The sequence below is a fragment of the Polypterus senegalus genome, chromosome 2, assembly GCF_016835505.1.
Source record: "Polypterus senegalus isolate Bchr_013 chromosome 2, ASM1683550v1, whole genome shotgun sequence".
NCBI classification, from domain to species: domain Eukaryota; kingdom Metazoa; phylum Chordata; class Cladistia; order Polypteriformes; family Polypteridae; genus Polypterus; species Polypterus senegalus.
In genome coordinates this window covers 106,404,320-106,430,694 of record NC_053155.1, presented here as the reverse complement: position 1 = coordinate 106,430,694, position 26,375 = coordinate 106,404,320, and the positions used below count along the sequence as shown (strand labels likewise).

The 26,375-nt window shown below is 34.3% G+C and overlaps 1 protein-coding gene across 2 annotated transcripts in view; it reads right to left on the bottom strand.

The window, feature by feature from the left end:
* Nucleotides 1-26,375, bottom strand: part of polq (polymerase (DNA directed), theta) — a 90,722-nt gene that overhangs the window by 15,402 nt on the left and 48,945 nt on the right. Inside the window, exons 15-24 of one of the 2 annotated variants that reach the window (XM_039744324.1) lie at nucleotides 24,497-24,690; nucleotides 22,062-22,186; nucleotides 16,453-16,696; nucleotides 13,235-16,161; nucleotides 12,674-12,811; nucleotides 10,122-10,324; nucleotides 8,225-8,465; nucleotides 5,991-6,184; nucleotides 1,874-2,011; nucleotides 131-305 (exon numbers count right to left, since the gene is read on the bottom strand). In XM_039744324.1, the coding sequence (XP_039600258.1) occupies nucleotides 131-305; nucleotides 1,874-2,011; nucleotides 5,991-6,184; nucleotides 8,225-8,465; nucleotides 10,122-10,324; nucleotides 12,674-12,811; nucleotides 13,235-16,161; nucleotides 16,453-16,696; nucleotides 22,062-22,186; nucleotides 24,497-24,690 (4,579 nt within the window). Of the gene's footprint in view, nucleotides 1-130; nucleotides 306-1,873; nucleotides 2,012-5,990; nucleotides 6,185-6,922; nucleotides 7,002-8,224; nucleotides 8,466-10,121; nucleotides 10,325-12,673; nucleotides 12,812-13,234; nucleotides 16,162-16,452; nucleotides 16,697-22,061; nucleotides 22,187-24,496; nucleotides 24,691-26,375 lie in introns of those variants that run through there. The other variant, XM_039744325.1, reaches the window with a different exon arrangement.

Here is a 26,375-nt window from a genome sequence, read left to right as displayed (position 1 = left end):
TACAGTAATTTATTAAAAATAATTATGCAAGGCAATGTGTTTCAATTATAATTTTGCTAATACTATACAATTGCATGAAATTAAAAGTGATATATTTTACATAAAGCAATAAAAGAGGTGATTACTAAACCTGTTGCAGTATGAGTCTGGGAGATTGAATATATTCTCTCCATTCCTAGTATAGAATTCATGTGTTTCTCTCTCTGCAGTGGAAACACCACTTTGGTCAGGGCATTGGTTATTCTTCTCCATTCCAAAATCAAGCCTGGTAGAGGGTGTAGAGCTTTCAATTTTTGAAGAACATCCTTTTTAAAAAAAAAAAAAAGGTAGTCTGCTATTTGCTTTGTACAGAATGTTATGTTAGTAATAGGTACAATAAAATGCATATTGTGCTCCCATATCAATTGGAAGTACCAATGCAGTTTGTACATTTTCCTAGGATCTGTATAGGTCACCCTCCCAGATCCATAAGATATGGAGAGGAGTAATTCGGTTCATACATTGTGACAGACCAACATCTGATGGTTTGGCTCTCCAGTACTGTAAAACTAGATTAAGAGGATAAAAAGTATGGATGGAATAATGAACAAACAAAATACCTGGTATACACAGCAAATAAAATAATGATGGTAATTATTGTTTTATCAATCCAGTTTACACCATTTGAAACATGGAAAGAAATAAAAATACCTCATTAAGAGTACAGCTTGTAACAAGCCTCCACAATCATTTTAATGTTTCACCCTATTGGTATAAGTGCATTTGGAATTTTGTTCACTGTATTATGAGTAACACTGAGAAGGTTACATGAAGGCCCAGTAGAAAGCTCTGCTTCTACATGAATCCATGATGCTGAATTCAATTTGTTGTTCTTCTTATGTTTGCACAGTCTCTCTGTCAGGATAGGCCCAGACCATTAATGACCTTAAAATAACCAGGTCTGAGGTTGTTACGTTACATTTATACAGTGATTACCATCGGAGAACAGATGACCTTGAGCTTTAAAAGAATACGACATACAGTGAATGTTTACCTAAAAGCGTACATACTTTGATTGCTTGAAATGACTATTTAATAATTACATTTTAATATGGACAAACTGAACCACAAATTTCATCATGAAGGCAGAATAAGGACCGGGGTTTTTATGTAAAAAGACAAGTGGCATAAGGTATAAACAACCTAAAATTATATCTGCTCTTAGAAGACACCTATGATGAAGCTCCAGGTATAACTTAAACTTAGCAAACATATATTGGGAATCTGTGTTAACTTCTGGCACACAACAAAAGCATAACTTGCTTAAAGTACATGCATGAAACAAACCACAAATAAAACGAGAATGATTTGGTTAGGTAAGCACTTCAGGTATCTGTGTTATCAATCATCCATCCATCCCCATCCATTATTCAACCTGCTATATCCTAACTGCAGGGTCACGGGGGTCTGCTGGAGCCAATCCCAGCCAACACAGGGCGCAAGGCAGGAAACAAACCCCGGTCAGGGCGCTAGCCCACCACAGGACGCGCGCGCACACACACATGCACACACATGCACACACGCACGCACGCACGCACACTAGGGACAATGTAGAATTGCCAATGCACCTAAACCTGCATGTGTTTGGACTGTGGGAGGAAACCGGAGTACCCAGAGGAAACCCATGCAGACACGGGGAGAACATGCAAGTTCCATGCAGGGAGGACCCGGTCATGCCCTCATGAATTTGTATATTATGGTAATAATTTACTTTTTCAGTAAAACTATATCTTAATGGTAGAAATCAAATAGTCAGTGACTCAGTGTTTTACTGGATTCTTCAAAACCATATAATAGACAAAACTAGTTATCACAAAAAAAAAAAAACATCTACCTTTGTAGTACTAAACTGCTTAGACAAACGGACAGGTTTGACACCTGCTGCTGTTCTTCTTGTGTATCCTAGTGTTTTCTTGTGCGTTTGTCCAATTGTTTCTCCATTTGGAGGCAATTTCAGTTCTATAAACAAGACCTGTTTAAAAGAAAAGATTGATATTATACACTTAAAATGGTGCACTCACACTTGTAACCCAGCAGCCTTTCAACATAACAATCAGTCACATGATCACTCATATAATAATGACTATCATCCAATGTTGGTTTCCCTAACTGTTAACTTATCCACTCACCATGAAAACATCTGTGCTTACTTATATATTTTGTAGTTCCAAGAATGCTCATTTTCAATTTAAAAAAAAAAAAAAAAGTTTTATTTCTAGAGTTAAATAAATGTTACTTTTACTATAACTGACTATATATCTCTATTATATTAAAAAGGTTTTCCGTTGTGTCCACATTATTCAGCCTTGACCACTCCTCTCCACACTGCTTGCCCAATCGTTACTCTTACTGCGCACATCCTCTCTCCGTACCAGCCCGTGCTGCTAACTCGCACCTTAACGCAGTTGGTTATAATGGCAATGAAGAAAAGCAAATTATCTATTCAAAAACGTCAAATTTTACATCACGATAGAAAAAGAACAGCAAAAGCTGATAATGAATGTCGAAAAATATAATAAAACTCAAAAACAAAGAGTATTGTCCGGTGAATGAAAAAGAGAAAAACATCCCGAACAACATGCAAACAGAAATGCAAAAAAGCAACATTTATATAATGTAAGTTAGAGGATGAAGTAATTGGTCCGTGTACTTTTTGGTATTTGAAATTTCATTTTAGTAATTCATAATATTGTTTTTGAGGAGGTGTTAAAACTTAATAAGAAGTAAATAAAAAATGAAATTACTTTTTTATTTCTACTTTTACTTTTAACTACATTTTATTATTCATTAGTATTTAAAATAAACAGCTGTAGTGAAACACTCAAGTAACTGATTTCCTGTCTAATAACTAAGGAGCAAACCGCCTTCCTCCCGCACCCTGCATTTACCATCTCTTTAAATGCAATTGCTTTCTCTAATGGAGGAGCATCTTAACATACTTTGCGTGACGCAGCCACAAGACAGAGGGGGCACCCGCCCCCCATAGGGTTCGCAAGCAAAGCAAGCAGGTGGCGGAGCCGCCTAGTTATTACTAATAAAACAGAACTGTATTAGACATACTTTTCCAAAATAAGCTACTTGTGTTACTTTAAAATTTTATGTAGTCATCGTGAAATCTGTTGCATTATAGGTCAAAATCAACCCACATATAAAAATGACATAGAAATAACTTGGACATCAACAATATTTGTAAACAGACAACATTTATTATAAGAAAACTGATCTGAAGAATATTATTTTATTGTCAAAAAGTAAAATACCCGTTTCCCTCTATGACAATTGTGGTGGTGTTAATGAAAATACATTTTTGGTAGAAACAGGCCTGGTACCACTTCCTGAGCAGAGCTGATAGAAGCTCAAATTTTTTTTTCTAGACCATTCCCACCATCATCAGTCTCTCTAAATCTTGACAATGGCATGATATGAAAAAGTGATCACATATGATGACCCCCATCATATAAAGCACCACACACATCCTCATTCTTTTCAGGTACTCCACTGCTAGCAAGCATTTCGATATTTCACGAATAACAGTTCTTTGCATAGCATACTACCCACAAGTTGATTGTATATTTTTATGGGTTTAATTAAACATATGGTATTAACTGAAGGGGCATTGAAATAAACTAGCCTTTCATCTATAGTCACCTGAATTATAGATACCTGTCAAGCACTCCACTCATTTTTCTCAGACGTATCCATAATAAGAACAATTCCCTCTTGCTCACAGCAAGCAGCAAATATGTTATGATTGTCAAAAATAATTATTCATGAGACTAAGTTTTTTGGACATGTTTGTACAGAAAATAGCCTGGCCTGAATCAGCATTCCATAACCAGGTGGGAGTCTCATTATAAGATCTACAATTCAAATAAAAGCAACTACTGAAAAATACTTGTTTTATTTTTCATGTTCATCTTCTCAAGTACGTATTTCCAAACAGACTGTAATATAAAAAGCTAAAATGAAAACAATGCATTGGATGTACAGTATAACAAGGTATATCTAGTGGGTCCTACAGTCTTTCTGAATATCTTCCCTCCTGGTATGTGCTTCTTTATTTTTTTGAAAAATGATTAAGGATCATTTGTGTCTATGTAAACATTATGTATATACAGTATCATTTCTTTATTTCTCCATTCTTTTTTTACTTTATGTAACATTTGAAACTTCATAAAAAATAGTGCTTATGTGGACATAATTAAGAAGAGGAGATGTGATGAAAGAATAAATCACATTCTCTACAAATGTGTGTGTCTGTGTGATGAAGTTAATTAGCAGCAAAAACAGATCACTAATTAAGAAAAGGTTTAGAATGAAAACCCTGCAGCCACTATGGCCCTCCAGGATTGGAGTTGGGCACCCCTGATGTACACAGACAACTATGTTAACAGTGCAAAATAGTATTTTATTAAAAAGTAGTGCAGTCCATTACTTTAAGAATGTGCACTTTGTTAATACAAAAATTCATTTTGTCAGCTCACACATTGTAAAATAAGAAAATAAAAACTTCTTCAAACACAAAGAAAACCCCAAATCCTAATCTTCGACCTTGACCGATGTTAGCAATCATTATCAGCACCTTCTTCTTGACCCACCTACATACCTACACTGCCCGTGCTAGTATGGGAGGGCTGATCAAGAGCACTTCACTTTCTATCTGCCGTAAATCTCCTACTCCACTTTCCCTGTTCCCAGATCCTCTGACATCTGCCAATCCCTTCTGCACAGCACTACTGGAATCAGATTGCTGTACTAAGCTTTACTGTTCCCTCTGGCAATGTTCAGTAGGGCTACTCTTAATCTGAAATAAGGAAGAACCAGTGCTCCTCTTTTTCTCCCTTACCTAACCTCATTTGTAATACACTCGGCCTTAAATACAATCCCCAAGCCATCTTAAATACGTGCAGCCAGCCCATTATTAGGTGACCAAAACTAATTATTCTGCACATAAATCTCATTAGCCCACTACTGCTACCAATTATCATCGCAGTCTGTCTCTGTTGGCAATTTCCACTGCAGTGCCTCCATCACGCAGCCAATGGCTCTCCCTCTCTAACTGTGGATGCAACAGTATTCCAAAAACCCATGCACATCCCAAGAGAACCCTAAACTTTCATATGCTCCTGCACTACTCTCTAAGCAACATACGACACTGCAACACCTCCCTTAAGATTAGTATATGCACGATTAAATATGTATGCTCTCTTCATAAACAAAAATTGAAAACTCTTGTCCACATTTAACGTTACTGTAGTGTGGCTTGTCACAGTGTGTTTTGGCCATAGAAAGAAATTGTGTACATAAGCTATGAGAAATGTTTCCTACCTATGGGGAAGAATGCCAAAGATAAACAAGGAGTTTGTGCTTATAGGAGGGAGTAGGGTGTTAGTGTCTCAGTAGAACCTATGATGGTTTAAATATGATCCACCAAACTATGTAGTACTTTTTAATACTGCATATAATACTATATCATCTTATCTATGAATTTTGGATGATTTTTTTAAATTAATGTTTGCAATAGAATATCACTCAGTTACTCTTCTACAGTCCTGCATTGTAAATTTGAGACTTGTCAAGAAAGAAAACAAAAAAATAACAGCAAATGTTTCTTCCATTTATATATCTGGCGCATTGTTTTTACTGTAAGTGATTTACATTTAAATGCCATTAATATATAAAATCTTCAAATTTAACATTACTTTATCGTGTTGATCTTGCCACATACAGGGATATGGGATCTACAGAATGAAAATGACACATTTCTTCATTTAAACCTCAGTTGGGTCGCCTGCAAGAGGGTGTATGATAGTTCGAAAGACCTAAAACACCCAACAACGCCAGGTTCTTTCACTGATGATGTGCCCAAATACATGCATCAAATGATGTATCATGTAACAAACAATCTATAAAAATGCGATATTTCACTCCATCCTTTTGAACTTGCTTACCTGTGCAATGTCATCTGGGCTAGTAAGTGAGAAGCTGTGGCCAGCCAAATGGTAGGCCTCGGACTCTAAAGCACCCAACTTGGCTTGCATGACACGCTTCTGTGACTCACATTCTACAGTGCTGAATCCAATTCCATTCAGTTCAAGGAGAGCTAAGCAGTATTGGCTAGGCATCTCCACTTTAGTGAAAACATCTTTATGTACGTTTTAAAGTTTAAGGGGAAAAAGTAGCAAAAACAAAAATGAAAGTGGATAAGATAAACAAAACATTGACAGAAATGCAATACATCAAAACAGTTTAAACTTTTGATTAATGTTGAAATAGTTTAAATTTAGCATTTATGAAATGACAAGGACTCAATACTGGAAGAGCAATTATACACATGATCTTGCCAGCAATGGCTTTGACAGTGAATTGTTTTGCTTTTGGAGAATCACCATGCTTCACAATGTTGATATAATTGCTTGTATTTAAGATTATAGGGATGTATCCAATGTTCATTCCCAGTTATGAAATGCTTCTTAAATTTTCTCTAATCCAAATTATTTACCTCAAGATTCTCCTTTAACACTACATACGGTAATAAGTAAGTCAACACTCTGAGCACCTAATGTACACAGACTTTATTTTTCTCCGGCCCTCTGGAGTTTTTTTTTTGTTTTTTCTGTCCCCCCTGGCCATTGGACCTTACTCTTATTCTATGTTAATTAATGTTGACTTATTTTATTTTCTTACTGTGTCTCTTATTTTTCTATTCTTCATTATGTAAAGCACTTTGAGCTACATTTTTTTGTATGAAAATGTGCTATATAAATAAATGTTGTTGTTGTTGTTATTCATAAAAATAATAATCATTATAATTGCATTACTGAAGAATGGATTAATTTGACTCACATCTAATCCCTATAGTGTCTGTTATCTCATGCATCATCCCTCTTTGATTTTCCTTTAAGATTTTCAATAATGTGCCACTAATTTCTTCTGTCATCAATGTCAACAGTTGGTCAAACCTTTTGAGCCATACAAATTTATAATAAAAAAATAAGTATCTAGCACAGCAACTGCACAAAGCATACAAATGCTGACTACAGTATCAAGTATATACATGGAGGAGGACTCTCTATGCAAGTGGCAATTAAGAATACATAATCTAAAACAAAATAGAAAATCACTATTAAAAAAGTTCACAAGAATAGGTTTTCAGTACATAATTCAGGCATTCATAAACCACGTTTAGGAACAACCAGTGCTTTTAGCATGTTGCAAAGTTAAAGTAAGAACAGTCTATTTCCATCTTTTGCAGAGTGATTCCTCACTCTGCTATTTAAAATTGCTGTGTCTCCCTTGCTTTGAAAGTCCAACAGTTTTCACCACCATCTTTATCAATTGCTTCTGATCTCTTAATTTCATCTATTTATTCTTGCAACATAAAAACGGTTTATCTCATTATCATATGAAGCAATTTGATACTAAGTAAATAGATTCAAGCACATGTACCAAAAAGTTTCAACCTTTAATGTGATGAAACTATATACCAACTAAAAACGTCAAGAATCTGCATAACTGAGAAGTAAAAAATGCCCTTCTACTTTTAGAACATACAGTATCCAGTTCTCAATAGCTCAGTTCCATGTAACTAGTCACATGACTCATTAGGGAAGTAAAATCAGCATTGCCAAATGATTAGTGTCACATGTTCATTGAGAATAAAATCACTACAATAGGGCTATACACTGAGTTTGCTATAAAAAATGACTGGCCAGAGAGATTTATAGTACAGTATATCATGCTAACCTTAGAGCACCTTTTCAGTAGCTACCATCAACAATGCCTTAGTGATTTGTTTGTTAGGCATGTAAATAACTGAATTAATTAGGGACTCAATCATTGATCTTTGTGATGCCAGACAGCCTGCTTAATATAAAAAGGTAAATGCTAGTTTCAAGGAGGTGAGAGAGGGATGATGCCGGTGATAATGGTTATAAGGAAGTTTTAATACTGTTGGTTGGAATAAAGAAAGAGCAAAGGAATACCACCACTGGACAATTACGAAGTCTCATAATTGTCAAATCTATTATACTATTTCCATTCATGATCTATAGAGATTTGATAAAGTCCATGGAACTAAGAGTAATATAAAAAAATACATATTGTTAAAATAATAACCTACTGAACATGAATAAAAAACATTATTTTTAGAAAGATAATTTAAAGTTAGGTAAAGATAATTTACCTTGCATTTTCTCCTTCTCTAGCAAGATATTAAGTTGATTCATAATGCTAAATGTAAGCACAGATTCTAAGGATGCTCTAAAGCGGCCAGAGTATTCTGTTTTGGTCATCATTCCCAAACTCTTTATTCCTTGTCCGGGACCAATCCCCTCCAGCAAACGCAGCTCTTGTGGGATGTAGTTTGTAACCATATTGTGGAGTGTTCGTTCTTTAGATCCAGGGTCCAAAATCCAACAGGCAACCTATTAAGAATTAAAGGAAAATAACATAAAGTAACTTATAAATTACATAAAACTGAACAGTTGAAAAAAAAGCATCTTTATTGCTAGTTATCTTTTATAATATATTAAAACATAACATTAAATCTTGTATTAGTTTAAGTGATTATCAATTTTAAATCAAATACTAATTCTTCAACAGTTAAATATGAATTTTAGAAATTCTTGAACAATATACAGTACCTTGTTCTTTTTATTTATGATGTCTATTTAAAACTATGCTTAATTTTACAAATTACAGGATGGAAAAAAACAAGAGTACTAGAATACTTTTTATTTTTTGCACAAGGTACCATGTAATGACCTATGCAGCAATGGTAGCCTGTGTGGTAGGCCATCTGTGGAAATGTTGAAGTGATGGAATACTAGTTCTTGTATAACAAAATGCATTCCACACATTTCAGCAGATGGCATAATGCTAGTGTAAGCCCTGCTCTGTGTATATTAAAGTGTACTGTTTAGGTTTACTTTGATTTTCAAATATTATAGCAAAAAAAAAAAACAGCTTAATATGAAAATTGTTATTGGCAAGTATTGTCATTTTAAAATCAAGTACTCTGGCACACTTATAATTGGGACTGTCTTACTATTACCAGAGACAGGAGAGTTTGAAGCCTGGTTTATACTGAATTTAAAATTCACAAACTGACATAATAAAAGAGAAAGCAAAGATGCTAAAAACTTCAGCTGAAATCATATATCACAATTGGCTACAGTAATCACATGCTCTGGTGAGGCTTTGTTTGCTCCCATCCTGACTGGTCAATGCTGATTAGTGCATGGACTGTAAATCTGGACTGAGCTACAACAAAGCTCCTGGAGCAAAATAATCTAATGTTCTTGAAATTAATGTTAGGTTATGCAAAGCACGGCGTGGTTTTCTCTCGATGGTTAATTATCCGTAAATTTTTAACAATATTTAAGGCATTAACAATACTTACCATATTTCACTTGTGTATACAAGATTAATGAAAACAGCATGTTAAAGGTCTAAATACGCAACAGAGAGATGTACATTTATTTAGGCAAAATAATTTCAAATGCAGAACTCAACAGGGCACACATTTAAATCATGTGCCATTGTGTACCATAATTTTCATTCTTAATGTAGGAAATTGCAGAGACATTTGAAACTCATTTTGATAATTAAAAACAGATTTATGTGGGAAGAATTTAGCTTAGCGCAACAGAGTGACATCATTTTGCCTTTATTGATAGGACTTCAACTTTGATTTCAGTTAAGTAAATAGGGGGTAATACATTATAAAATACTGTAGGACTGAAATACAATAGTTAATATTTTAAAACATAAAAAAATAAAGTGTTACAGTTCTGAATCACCTTCATGAACACATACAGAATGTCTAAAGCAATTATATCACAAATTAGGATATACTCATCTTTATTCTCTGCCATACATTTCATAGTTAGAACTAGCATACTGTAAATAACATAACAAAGAAATATTACCTATTTTTTATTTACATGTAAGTTTAGATAGTTCCATGAATAAGCTATATTGATAAAAAATGTAAAATTAATTAAAGAATATTTAATATCTGTCACAGTCGTCTTTGTTTTATACTATCTTGCAAAATAAAAGGACAAAAAAAATCCAACCTTAGGATCTTCAAATTTTCCTTCTAAAGAGAGGCCACATGCCACGAGAAGCACTTTATACTGTTCCTTAAAGTCATAAGTTATGATTGACTTTCCAGATGTCACTGATGAACCATTTTGTAACACAGACTGTATTTGTTTAAGTCGGTCTTTAACTGGCAAGTTTTGGTCCAGTGGCGGTGGGGCTAAACTAGCACTCACATCTGTGAATAGAACAATTAATAACATTAATGACATATACACCTAACACAACAGTATTGAGATTATACATTACTCAAACTACTTGCAAATATCAAAGCTGCAAAATTAGAAGCATACATAACAAATGTTACAATTTTGCTCATGTTATTATTAATTCTGGACCTGCCATACCATTTCAAGCATTATAAAAATGTGTCAATATCAAAATATTAACTTAAGCATACATATAACATTTAAGAGTACCAATGATTTTTTCTTCTAACAAAATTTGTGCTCCATTGACAGCCTTAATTATTGGTCATTCAAATAACGTGGTTTGTGTAATGGTTGATATTGGATTGCGAATTATCACTGTGATGTCCCCCAACCCAATTTTGTCAATATTTACCAGATTGTTTGGGTCTGACTTCCATGCCCCTGCAATTTTCTATGTGAAGTTTGCAAGTTCTCCCTTGGCAGGACGAATATATATTGTGTACATTAACTTGGCACCAGAAACTGTTCTGTGGTAAAGTATTTTTGCTAAAAAAATGTTCTTGTAGTTTAAAATGCGTCTAATTGGGTTACCAGTGAATGTGAGCAAAAAAATAAAAAATAAAAAAATAATAATAAAACATACTTAACATGTCCACCTTCAAGTCAAGAACGTTCTCAGGTAAGGATCTGTGTCTTGAAATTGCATGTATAATACAACCATGGCAACCTTTCTAACCCTTTGTTAGTGATGTAACTGCAACTCCAGTTAAGACTGATTTGAGCATTTATCGTACGGCTGGCAGTATACAAGGCTTCATCAGAGGGGTGTAGATGAGATTGGGATTACTGATATTCAACAAATTGGCCCCTACACACGATTTCTTAAAAGAATTTTTTAAAATATGCATATACACTTTTAATGCATGTGTTTTACCCATTAAAATTAATAAAGCAAAAATTAAATGAATAAAAATTATTGCTTGTGAAAAATATAAAGTGGAAGTTATGCTGGACAGCAAAAGGCTGTCATTTTGATCATGATTGCTAGAGAAATTCTCAGACTCGTCAAAATGAACTCTTCCAGGGGTGAGATCAGTGGTTTAACTGTACATGGACAGTATTAATCTAGCAATAGCCTTGTTTTGTCTAGTAAAACATCAAGGTGACAGTGCATCAACAGCATTAAAGTCTACATATGAAGTCTATTTACCTAGCACACTGAAAGAAACACAACCTTTGGGGAAAAAAAAAAAAAGGTGTGATCATGTTCAGCTTATTTCTATTCTGATGGTATTGCAGACCAATGACAACGCCCTCAACTACAGGGGATAGTCAGAAAAAAAAGCATGAAGAGAAAGGTCAATAAGGTTTAAACAAATATGAAAGTTATCTTAGCAAATGATACCAACCCACCTTAGTGCAATAAAGTTAACTAGAAAGGTCCCAGAAACCAAATCATCAAAACATCAAAAATTGAAATTTGCATGAAAAGAGCATCACATCCCTTCTATGTATTTGGGAGGTAAATTTCAAACATAATGAAGCTGTTCTGGCCACTCATGGTGGCCTAAAACCCTATTAACAAAAATGAGGTAGGTGTGGCTTTTATTTTTTAGTTATCTGTACTAAATTTTTAATGATATGAAGAAGAGCTCAAAAGTACAGACATATAAATAAGCAGTCTCTTCTTACAATTAAATAATGCTATACACAAATAACAAAAATGAGGATAAAAAACAAAATGTGCCTTTTATAATAATATTTTTGTTACAATATGACACTTAAATATCAAAGTGTAAATATGTTTGCCTATATAACATGTATTATACCACTTCACATTAACATAATGGACAACTTTAGTTGTATTGTTTAATTGTATTAAAACAAGTAACATTGGGAGGTCAAAAGATCACAGATATCTACAAATAAGGAAAATGCATTGAGATAATGAGGTCAATGCTTGCAGTAACAACTATGCAAATGAAATAACTGAACATCTACACTAAAATAGAATTTTAAACATATCAATACAATTAATGTAATCAAACATGTCAAACTGTTAAAAAAATAAAAACTACAAAAGTTACAGTATCTTAAAAGATACATGCAATACTTAATAAAAATTAACAAACTAAATTGAAACATCTTGTACAGACCCAGCAGCAGACCATGTACAGTATATACACAAAAACAGCAGCACTATTTTAAAATAATTCACAAAGCAATATACACAAGCTGCGGTAATACACATCATTTTATCAAATTTACCTGCTGATCACATTTTACAAATGTTAACTGGTTAACATAAAATTTTTCGATTACTTTATTGCAAGAAATATTTATACCAGTGGAAAAATGAGAAAAGCTAACCATACCTGTGTTTTGTTGCTCTTCTTGAAGAGAAATATAGTAGGCATCTTTTCCACCCCAGCATACAGAAAAGCCAGTGACAAGATAGTTTTCATTTCCTTGATAAAGACAACCATCCTTTTTTGGTGATTGCTCACGAGATTCTTTAGTTACAGAGAGAAAAACCCCAAAAAATGTCAATACATGGTATATACTCAGATACAATTAAATTTCTTAAAGAGACTGAGACAGCAAAAAACATTTTTGAAATATTTAGGAATGTTAATAATGCAGTCTACTGCATAAAATCACACACACTAGTTAGTAGTTTTTTGTATACTTAAAAATACATGCTGCACATGTCATCACCATACTAAAATTAATAAAATACATTATTTAAATGGTAGACATGTTGTGGAAAAAAAACTGTTTTCCTGTTTGTTACAGAGCAGTATATGCAAAAATAGTAAGTGACTTGATACATGAGCTAATCAAGTACAAAAAAGGCATTCAATGAATTATTATATGCAAGAATTTGTAAAAATAACAATGGAATTCACCATACAAATAGACTGTTCTGAACTCACCTGCTTTAAATTTTCCTCCTATGGCAGATGAAATTGGTAAATCATGTTCAGTTCTCTCACATGAAAGTGAGAATGAAAACCTATTTTTCGATTTCCACTCCTTGATGAAAGTGTGAAACAGTGACAAATTGCTTGCTACATCTATGATGGTAAATGCTTCTGGACTACTGGGAAAATATTTTTCTGGGGAAGCTTCCAGAGACAATCTGAGGGAAAATCCTTCATTGTTACATGTCTTGGATGTACGCAGCATTTTGTAATCTTTACCTTCTTCTTTTGCACAAGACTTGGTTAAAACATTCTCTTTCCTTTTACTGGACTTAATTGAAGAGAAGTTTTTTGGAGTAACTGCCATATGTGGTGGAGTTGGAGGGATTAGCTCATTACAGCTATTTGGTCTTGATTCAGAATCTTTGCTGACATCAAGAGAATTAAAAGAAGGAGAATTTTTATTTTCAGTTGGAAGAACGTTATTTGTTGGAGTCTGATGAACACATTTGTTTTGTTTGTTGATCTGTACTGTTTCCATATCATTATCAGATGAAAGCACAGCTAACATATGATCTGGTGACACTTCATTATTACTTACAGTATTTTCACCTGCTAAACTCTGCCATCTGTCAAGAATCTCTTGTATGCCTGGAGTTAAACAAAACGAAACTAATGAATTATTCTGTTCATTATTATCTTTAGATCTAGGTATTTCATTTGGCAAACTTTTAACTGCAATGGGTTCTAATTCTTCATTCTGTCTTGAGGTTAATTCATCATCACTGCTCAGAACTGCATTAAGTCTTTTGAGAAACGGAGCTTCATCCATTTGAAATGAATCACCAAAGTCTGATAGATTAAATGAGGATTCAGTACATTGCTTGGGACTCTGTGGCACATCTGCTGGTAGATCACATTTTTCTTGTGTAGCTGGTATAAAATAATCATCTTGGTTCTGAGTTTTGTTTTCTTGATTTGCTGGTTCTATGGAAACATCCTGAAGGTTTTCACATAGACTGTCAAATAAGAAGCTGCTACTTCCATTGAGACTGTTATCAGCACTAACTTCCATAACTAGCTGATCAGCTGGCAAGACATTAACATTGTTCACATTTGTCTTATCATTTGGAAGAAGAGAGGACGTACCTGGTTCACACAGGGCCCAAACACTATAATCCAGACAGTTTCCCAGTTGTGTATCAGACAAAGAAATATTATATGTACAAACATCTGAAGTTCCTCTCGGATTCTCAGATGACAAATTTTTAATTACATTTTTGTTAAACTCATTATTTTCTACGCTAGAGTTTTTTAGACACTTTAGCTTTACCATGTTGGTTTTATCTTCGTTTTCAGTAACTAAATCAAATGCTTCTATCTGTTTACTTGAGCAGGAAGATGCTGCATTACAATTGGATTCCTTAACATTTAATTTTCCTTGTTCTAAAATCTTGCATTCTTGTTGCAGAATAATTTGTTCTGTTTGGGTATCCAACTGAAAGCTTTCCCCAAAATTATCCAGCTCTGCAACATACAGGTCAGGGGAAAGACTGTGTACAGTATCTAAATGAGATAAATGTTTTATAGGTTCTTGTGGGGGAGGTGACATACTCTTTCCCCCAGTATGGTAATGTTGTACGTCTCCTGCTCCATCGCTGGTTTGACAATTTTTTATTGAACTTTCCCCAGTGTTTAGACATTGCTCATTTTTAATGTTCACTAATCCATTTTCAAATTTGTTTTGCTTTCCTTTATCAATTCGAGCTTGTGAAATTAGAACTGGAGCTGTTAACTCATTGATTTTTGTTTTCTCTTCTTCTTTGCTATTTTTATTTAGGGCAAAAAGAACATTCTTTTTCTGACAGCAAGTCTTTTTGTTATCGAAACTGCAATTCACTGATCTAGTCTGATTGGCTTTTTCTGCACTTTTAAAAACTAACTCTTCTACAGAACCTCCACTTTCCTGTTGATATTTTATTTTTGATGTACAAGCCGTAGAAATGAATTCTCTGTCTTCTAAAGTCACCAAACCCTTACAGTTTTGTTGTTTCTCAATGTCTTCTAATATATGCCCAATCTCCAAGGCTGTACTTTGACTTCCATTAGTTCTCTTGCAATTCTGAACATTACAAATTCCACTTGGTATCTCATGTTGAAGAGTGAAGACATTTCCATCAGATGGAATTAGCGATGCATTTGAAGTGGCTTCACCATTCTTCATTTTGGTCTCAGGCACATTTTTGTTTTTTAATCTTTTTTCTTGGCTAACACAATCTGAAATTGAAGTCTTCATGCTTGCAGTAGAGGGCACTGGCAACAATTTATTTGGAAACGTAGTGGATTCTTGCTCTTTGACATCACTTATAATCTCTGACATTGCATCTCCTGTGGTATGGTTCTGATTATTTTTTAATTTACCTTCAGAATCTGATGTAGTGTTAAAACGTCCTTTGATTGTTGGAGCCAATACATGAGCTGTACTACAGGCATTTTTAATTTCTTTTACAATACCTGTGTCTGAATCCTTATATTCTTTATTAACTGTAAGTGATGACTTTTTGAATAGTGAACTGTCGTTAATAACTTCAGTTCTGCTTTGCTTAACCAGATTATGTTTTTCTGCTTGGTCTTTGTTCACTGTACATGATAAAAATGAACCATGCTGGACTTCTGTTGAAAACAATGAAACTAATTTTGCATTTCCTGGTGTAACTGGCACTTGGGATTTTCCAGCCTCAGATTCTCTGTGGAGCATATTTGGGCTCCACTGAACACCTATCAGAGCCAGATCTTGCTGCAGAAGCTTTATTGCCTCATCAATTATAAGATGAGCTGCTTCTTTTTCTGTTAGGCTCTTTTGCCCACTGACCCAAATGCAGTGAGAATTCCTGCGTTCCTCAACCTCAGGTTCACTCTCGTCTATTGCCTTTCGAATGCTATAAAACAAAAGGAGAAAAAAAAAGTGTCACTTAAGTACTTTACACTTTATTAAATCATTAACAATGCATATTTTTTTCAATCAAAAAAATGACAGACTTTATCATAAAGAAAATTTTCTAAAAAACATTCTTGGAATGAATTTTCTATTCCTACAAGAAGTATATCATAACAAAATTCAAGATACCATACAGTTAAAAAAAAAAACAAAACCTGAAATTAGTCCTTTCTTCTATAAAATAATCTTCTAACAATAGGAACGAAACATAAACCTTCTTTCTATAAATTACCTTTTAAATGGAACTGCTTTTTTTAATGCAGCTTCCACATCCATAATGCTTGCTCTGGCCACCTCAGAAACAGTAATGAATCCTGCATTGTAGAGTGCTCTTGCTCTTTGAGCATTTAAAAGCGAAATCCTAACAAGGTCACATAGCTCTCTCTGAATGCCAAAGTTAAGTCGACTCTGGAACTGTGATAAAAGTAACTCCATGTTATGCCACCCTAGACGATTACAGAAAACTGTCACCATACCTATTAATACAAGAATATAACATTAGTAATTATTGTCACTTTTAACTTGAGTAAGGTTTCTCTTTTAATAAAGTTTCAGAGCTTGATTTCAAGGTAATGCATCCCATCCTCTTAAATTACATTTCTGCAAAACCACTAAAATGTGCACTTTCATCCTACAGAAACAGAGAAAAATGAACTATGCCACATAAACTTTTATTACTTTAACAGCTGTGTCATATAAATAACTAAAGATGTTTGTGAAGTGGAGATAATTATTTTAGATACAATTGGCAAACATCAGTAATACTATATAGTCTTTAAACTGGTGCTTGTGGCTGTCTTCATTTGTGTAAATAATCCTTACAGGCCAATACAGTAGTCACACAAATCCTTAGCCCTATCTGAGACAAGAATAACATTTTTTTTTTATTTTTTAAATACATGGATCTGTTTCTCCCCTCTTTTAAATTTGTTTCAAATATATCTGTTCAACTATTTTCCACTATTAATTAGAAAAGCCAGTCATGATAAATATAAAATAATACACTTAGTAAAAGTCTCTGAATCAAAGATACTGTAGTTAAACAATTAAAAGTCCAAACAAACACTTCAAATTAACTCTCTCTTATGCCAATATATATAATTTAAGACAGCTTATTTTATCTGCATGTTTATGCACAAAATGCACATAGCAATCTTCTTAAATAAAAATGTTTTTGCAATGCTTTCTGCCATTAGTATTATTTTAATAACAGTTTTATGTTATTTTATGAAGCCACATTGAAAACACTGATACAAACAAAACCAAAATCTCAAATTTAATAAAAAATTAAAAATAGTATATTGTCCACTAACATATACTCTGATCAAATAACAACACAAATTGATTGGTGCTAATCATTTTAAGAAGGGAAACTATTACCGTTTAGATTCAATCAGTAAAAAAAAGAAAAAGATTTAGATTCATGTTGTCCTTTGTATTATTTTGGTTACATTTTCTTGTTATTTACGCTTTTATACTTGATTCTCCATTGGGTTGGTTGCATTTTCCTTTTTCGTGTTTGAACCATCTTTCTTTATATTTTGTACTCTCTCAACCGCTCAACTCAACCTCAACTTTTATTTTATTTAACTGTAGAGTTTTTTTTATGAAAAGGGTTGGAAAAAGTGCACTACAGCAAATATGCATAAATTAATTAAAATTCCATATTAATGGTATGAAATGCAGTTTCCATCAACATTAATTTTATCTTCCTTCATTAACAAAAAGAAAAACATCATATTTAAACACACAAATATTAGAAATTAATCAGTAACAGAAATCCTACACAAATCTGTCTTTAAAGGAAATAAGATTATTACATTTACAAGAAATTAAAAGTGTCCCAATGTTAATTATAAATGAAGCCTACACTCATACAGTACTGCTCAAAAGGTCTAGAACACCTCAATTTTTCTTCAAATTTAATCATTTGAAATGGAATGAATAACCAAAAATGGTGAAAAGGTAAGCGGTATACTGCCAGAGGTTTAAATTTAAAGCTTAGAGTAGAAAAACTGAAAAAAGGAAATTTCAGAGTATGACAAATGGACTTTCTTATTCAATAAACAGGTTACAACCTACAGATGTTCTGCAGCTATTACATTAAGCCTTTCAAGTAGAAGCAAACAATTTGCAGAGGTGTCCCACCGGTTCATTACTTCAAAACCCTCCGTCTGTCTTAAGGCAGAGGTGAAACACATTATGTTACTATACCCTCTGAAGTACTGGTTGGGAAACATTACACTGTCGAAAGTTGTAAATTCCAGTGATAATGGCAAGAAGATGACAATTCACAAATGAAATGAGACAGATCATTATTACCCTTATAAGTTCAGTACTTTCATTTAGAGAAATTGCAAAGAAAATCAAAGTGTCAGTGAGTATGGTGTCCTACACAATACAAGGGCAATTATAAACTGGAAGAAACTCTTGATAGAAAGAGATCTGGCATACACAATAACACAACCCAATCAGAAGGTTTCTGAGGCTCACCAGCTTGCATGATAGGTACCTCACAGCATAACAGCTTCAAGGCCAGCTTAACAGTGGGTGAAAAAGTTCTGCTGTGAAGAAGAGACCTTGTGCTGCGGGTCTGACAGAGAGATTGGAAGAAAGAAAGCCATTCCTTAAAGGGCAAAATAGGGCCTTAAAATATCAGCTGTGGATTACTGCTGACAAGAAGAAAGTTTTATGGACCAATTAATCAAAATTTGAAATTTTTGGTTCATCAAGCAGGGTGTTTGAATGCTGCCGAGTTGGTCAAATGATGCTTCCTCAGTGTGCAACACCAACTGAATAACTTGAAGGAGGAAGTGTGATGGTCTAGAGTTGGTGACTTGCACAGAGTGACTGGCATTCTGATTCAAAAGCGTTACCACAGTTTGGCTGTTAATTCAGCAAAAGATGGCTACTTTGATGTTGTTAAAATTATTGGATGCTTATAGGACATATGTGATCTGAAAATACCAATTATCATTTGATAATGTAGTTCTGCAAAACAGATAAAAGTAGGAAAATAATGAAACCTGTCTAAAAATACTGTATTTTCAAACTTAATTCACATGAAAAATGATAATCAGATAATATTTCTCATGACAAATTAAAAGATAACAGGATATTATAACTATTTGTATTTCTTTTGTATAATTGCAGTACAAGTGGTCCACATGATTTCTTCACAATAAGTTGGAGGTGGAAACTGGATCAGTAATCTTGTTGTTTAAACTTCAGTGACTTAGCAACTGCACCATATGGTGTGTCAAAATTGATTTTAAGTTGAAGAAGGTGAGGGGTGGGGGGTGTTGGGCTGTTACTTTGAGAACACACTAACCTAAAAATGAAACATTAATTTAAAACCACTGCCATAACTGACATCCTGCTATCATGTACAGGTATACTATATGAATGAAATGCAATGTATTTTGAATCGCTGGCACTGACACAAGTTGCCCTCACTGCTATATGTTAGTGGAGTGGTCCTGCTGTTTCACTAAAAAGACCATGTAAGTCATCATATTATAAAAGTCACAGAAGACACTGGCATTTGTTTCAAAAATTGAAGCGAACAAATTTGTAAAAAGAAATAATATAAAATTTCAAATGAAAATTCCAGTACTTGATTTTTAATAAATTTAAAATTTGCATGCCCATTAATCTATCTATGCTCATATTGTGACAAATCAGGAAAAACTCTGAATGTCCTCAATATAATAGCCTTGAGCCCAACAGCTAATTACTCCCAGGGCCTAGATGTGAGTACAAAAAAATTGAGGGACCACAAACCATAGCTGAACAGTCTCCCAGGCTATTATGTGGCTCCCACGCTATCATTACAATGAAAAAATGTTCTGAGGTTGGTCTTGGCCTTTAAGGAAGATGTGGGGTTTAGGAAGCATGCTAGAAGTTGGACCATTCCTGATCCAGGAAGCTTAAAAGCCCCTTGTACTTCCTAAACTGATGACATAGGCTAAAGTATTAAGAGGACAAGGTCTGTAAGGTGGTTTGTGGTTGTAAAAGCCCAGAGGTGAACTAGGGTGATTAGTTTCTTACCATTTTGCATTCCCCTCGTTTCCTTTGTTTATCCTGTGAATAAAGCACCCTTTTTGGTACAAATGTGGCCTTATTAGATGTTTTGGGCTTGAAGTCTACTCCGTCAAAAATGCATATTTTTTTCTTGTCATTTGAAAACAAGAAAGCTCTGGAAATAAAATGCCTTAACGAATCATACCCATCATAAAACTGGCATCTAAGTTAGAAGAAATGCTTTTGCATCTGACTAATCCAAAACATTTACTATATATGAGGAATATTTTATTCAAGAACATCACACTGTAGTCATATTTGGATTGGATGCTATTAGTTCAATTTAATTTGGATCTGGCAATTACGTTTCTATACAGTGTACTTAATCTAGAGACTTAATGACCATCATAGTGTCACTTGGGTCCTCAACAATGATGATCCTGCGAACTGGATCACCCTCGGAGAATCGTGTCACATGGCCATAGTGCCATAACTGACGCTCCCTCACAATACAGGTAATGTGTCTCATTTCATTCATGACTCTGTGAGCAACCGCTCATTTGACACAAAGTCAAACCAGCTCTACCCAAGGATTCTCTGAAGAGACAGAATACCAAAGAAGTCCAGTGCTCATCTCAGGTCACAGAACATCCATGTCTCACAGCCATATAGCAAGACAGGAAGCACCAGGACTCTAAAGACTTGGACCTTTGTCCTTTTGCATAGATATCTAGAGCGCCACACACCCCTTTCCAGCGACTTCACAACGCACAATGCTCTCCCTATCGTTCTACTGACTTAATAGGAAGAGTCACCAGAGACATGAATTTCACAGGCCCAAAGTAAGTAAACCTCCTGATAAGGTCGACACAATCTTTGCAGACAGACACACTGCTGATGGCTGTGCCTAAGAAGTAATTATAGGTCTGGATCTTGGTTTTTACCCAGGATGCTCACAAACCCAAACACTCAAGACTTCTTGCTCAGTCTCTCGAGCGCTCTGATCAGTGCCTCCATTGATTCCACAAAGATCACAGCATCATCAGCAAAGTCAAGATCAGTGAATCTTTCTTCACCAACAGATGCCCCACAGCCACTGAACCCCACAACCTTGCCCAACACCAAGTCCATGCAAGCATTGAACAGAGTAGAAGCAAGAACACAACCCTGATGAACTCTAGAATCAAAAGGGTAAAACACAGAGGTTCTGCTTCCACTCTGCACAGCGCTCACAGTGTACAGGCCAGCCATGATATCCAGCAACCTTGAGGGGATCCCGCAAATTCTCAGGATGTCCCACAGGGCAGCTTAATGGAGATGAATGCTTTACGAAAATGCTTTACAACAGAAGCTGCAAAGAAACCATGCCGATATTAGCGTTTGCGCTCCATGATTACTGGAACTGCTGAAGGCAAAATTGATAAATAATTAACCAAGTTTAGAATACTTTACCAAATCCTACATTATTATGGCATCTTTCTGGGTGATTATCTTATTAATTATTAATCATCACAATTGTACATTATTATGGCATCCTCTTGGGTGGGTGTGTTATTGATGAATAGTCATCAAAAGTCATATAGTGTCCGCCGGTGGAAGATTTGTGCCCCTTCTAAAGTTGGTGCATGGCTTTGTCCCTATGCTGCCATAATAGGCAAGTACTCAATAGGATTAAACTGGTGCAGTAAATGGATATATGAATGTAGAAACTCATAATACACTACTACAAGATTGAATATATCCTCATATGCTAAATTTACTTAAATAAAAGCAAAAATATTTTAATTACTATGTTGTTGCTTAAAATATTTATCTTACCTGCATACATGCCAGACGACTGTTGCAGTGACTGAAGCTGTCCCCTGGTACAACTGTACTTCTTTGTAATTGTCTCTAGGGGAACTTCACTTATGAGATCTAACAACACCAAACTTGTGAAAAATCTGGTATGGTGGGGAAAAAAGGCAAAAACATGGCATGAAGTATTGCTTTCAAAGTACACAAGACAAACATTCATCTATTGGACAGAATCAAGAATAAACCTAATTCCAACAGACCTTTCTCAAAGTAATTGAAACAAATGCAGAGAAAAGCAGCAAACTATAAACACAGTGCAAATCCAGGAAACTAAAACCTCTGAAAATTCTCAGAACACAATATGATTACAGCAACTCTGGAAAATGTCTTCTATAAAGATTTGGAGATTCCATTAAACACAGAAAGAGCAGCAAAACAAGCAATAATCTAAATAGACAGGGACTGAGGTATAAAACACCCAGCGGCCCATCTACAGAATCTGGGAGATTTAGAGGAGCAGACGGCAATATCTGTGATGTAATTCTTGCAGATTTTCATTGTAGGTAATCTGACTTTTAATAATTAGTCTAATACATGGTGCAACATATTGCCTCATCTTACTCTTATTTTTTTCATTGAAAGAAATCTAAAAGAATGAATTACGTCATACTTCAAACTAGCAGTTCACAACAGTTCTGTTATTTACAGGTCAGCAATCAGTAGGAAATGTTCTGTCCATTTTAGTTATTTGCTATAGTAAAAGACGCTACAGTATGCCGGAACTAATGACAGACACTAACAGTACCTGCTCAAGAGAACTTCACAGTATTAATGTGTACACAAATGTGATCTTGAACTGAATAAGCAGTTTTGAAAAGGGATAGATGTTTAGAGGCTTTAGGGACTTAAAAAAATTAGTTATGACAACAAGTGATTTGTTTACAGGCATAATTAGAATTTTAATTGTCAGACTAATTATGAAAAAAACCAAGAGGATATAAAATATATGGCTACCATAAGAATTTAGGAAGATTAAATTTTGGCAAAAAACAAAGAAGATGTCTAAACGTGATAACAATTACCAAGTGCTTACAATACTTGCTCAAATAAATATATTATTTAAAACTAAAAGAATCTTAGATAAATGGATGTTACATAATGCTCTGAAAATGAATACAAATAATACATTATTATATATTACCATTGCTAGCAAAAAAAAAAATCCCCATCAAAAAAATTGCCAATCAGCACACTATGTCTTTGAGGAAAAACTATACATTTTACCCCTAAAAATGAAACAAAAAATAGTATATGTCTCTAAAACTGAGCAAAATTATAGGGCAAAAAAGGCTATGGGGTTGTTCTAAGCATGTTTATGTACACTTACAGTAAGTCACATGATATTTGCAGTTTATATTACATTTTCTTCATAAACAGGCCTGCACAGTGGCACAGTGATAGCCTTGCAGTAAGGAAACCAGCATTCAAATCTCAGGTATTCTGCTCCTGTTAATGGGGGTTTCCTCCCACGTGTCCAAAGACGTACTGGTTAGGTGAACTGGCATTGCTAAATTTGCCCTAGTGAGCACATGTATGGTCACTCTGTGATGAACTGGCACACTGTTCAGGTGTAGTTGCTGCCTTGCACCCTATGATTCTTGGGGAAAACTGTAGCTGCTCCACGACCCTTCTTGGCTGAGCGGGTTAGGAAACCGGACTGATGGGTGGTTTTTCTTCATAAAAAATAGCCACTTGCATAACTGCCTATGGCAATCTTCATCAACCGAAGACATGTCACATGTAAATGTAAGTTTAATGGCAGCTATCTATATGCCTCTTAATCATGGGAAGACTGGCTTATATCTTAAGATACACCTCTTAAACTATTCTCAGGTAATTATAAATGTTCCAGATAAAAATATCATCCAACAAAGAAAGTGGAAAAACAAATTGCATATGTTGAATCAATATAAGACTTTCCAAGCAAATTACTACATGAATGCTGTATAATATTTAAATAAAAAATAAGCATCCAACAAGTTTCATTTTTAACCAAACTTCAGACAAATGTTTTTATTCATTTTAAAAAAGTTAATCCACTGACAGACAATGTCCATGTGGACTTTGCCAAGTTTTTCTACCATATCCAAAAGAGAAATGATACAACTTTTAAGTTAAATGAAGTTTACACATTAGGAACATTCTGAGTGTGAGTACTGGTGTGTACATGAATGTGTACTGTGACAGGCAGGTACCCAACTACAGGCTGTTACCCGTCTTGTGCAGTGTTGTTTGGATAAGTATCAATCCTCTGAGACTTTGATTAAGCGGATTTGAGAATACTTATTGGAACCATGCTCCCGAAAAAAAAAAACCACCACCACAATAAACATATGTCTAATTGGATTACTTCATATTCTGTGTTGGTATGTTTAGACACACTGCACGCACCCTACCTTTTATGGATGGCCATTTGTCTGCGCTGTTTATCTGTTTTAGCTATTATTTTTCCTCGAACAGATCGAGCTAAAAAGCCTTCTTCAATTCCTACTAATTCTGCAACACGCTTCATGGAGCTTGGCAAATGTTCCCACAAACAAAAAAACTGGTACCAATCAATTGAAGTCCATTCTTCATATACTGGAGTGACCTGCAAAAATAAGGAGACAGCATATGTCTGCAAAAACAATATTTATGACTATATACTTGTTTCTGATTTTTTAATACAGAATTTACAGAATATGTGAATGTATCATAAGAATGTATGAGATAAAGAAAATCTAGCTGCTGGTTTCTGTACATTTAAGAATTTTTTGTCATATCTACTATTATTTCTTATCTAGTTTTCCAAACTTTACAAATTTCCCTTCACTTATCCTTCTTTTGAGCAGCACCCCTACACAAGGTTTAGTTATTAACCTGCATAAATAAGACCCATTGCCTTACTGGTATTAGCATAGTTTAGGACTATACTGTTTTTTTACAGGGCTATAAAGTACCTGCTACACCACATTCAGTTAACCCAGGAAAACCAGGGTACAAAAAAAACAATGTACAAAATACAATGTCTCTATATAGTGGTCTTCTATAACCTGTCCCTTCAATAGATTACTGAATAAATACACAAATGCAGTCTCTTATATAATTCCAGGAATAATGAATGTGTTCCAATTGTGCATGAGACATTTTATATTAAAAAAAAAATCTAAGTATTGTGAACAGCAGGATATACTGTGATTGTAATTAATCTATTGTTTTTCTGTTTGCCAATAAGTAAAAGAATTTCAGGCAGTGTGGCACAGTGGTTAAGACTTTGGACTTCAAACCATGAAGTTCTGCAATTCATATCCCACCACTGACACTGTGTGACCCTGAGCAAGTCACTTCATCGGTCTGTGCTGCAATTGGAAAAACAAAAGAAATGTAATCAATTGTATCTCAAATGCTGTAAGTTGCTTTGGATAAAGGAGACAGTCAAATAAATAAATGTAAATTTTATGTAAAAATGCAAAATAAACTGGTTTTAAAGGTAATTGGATTCATGTGAAATTATATTGTCTCTGTTGCAGTCACAAACATATCACTTGCAAATACAATCAATAAATAAAATGTGTGTATGTCATCTTTTATGTTATTAGGTGCTCTCAGAATGGAAACCGATCAATGAAACTGGCCAGATCATCTGCTTTCTCTTAAGAACCAAAAATTTGGCCTTGTTGTGGTGAATATCTAGTGGTTATTTTTCAAAATCTGTGACAAATTTAAACAAAGTAAAAAAGATTACATCTGAAAGAAAATTTGATCAAGGGCCATGCAACTTGAACACAGAAGTATTTCACTCAAAATAATGTGCAAAAATATTTACATTTATTTAAAAACATTTTTGATCAAATTTCAACTGCCAGTTCTCAGTTTTCCCAGTATGAAAGAATAAATGTTAATAAAAGAAATATTGAAATGGTTGTGACAGCAAACCCTGTGATATAGTTTGAAGAAGGAAAACAACGGAGACTTCTTTATTATTCTTCTTTACTGACTAGAGCTAAGGAACAAACTAATGCCCACTGTGCCTCACGTCATGTTATAACCAACTGTTTCAGAAGAGCTCAGTTATGAATGAAATATTTTATTGAAGTGGATATTAAAACAAACTGATTGAATCTGGACTTTCTTGTTATCATGGGCAAAAATACGTGATTTTACTTCAAAAGGAGAAGATGTGTACAGTACATGTAAAAAAAAAATCATCTTTCAGCCAGGTACATCAAAATACATAAAGAGCTTTTCTTTTCCAAAAGGTTTGAGACTCTATACTTAATAAATGGATGGAAATTG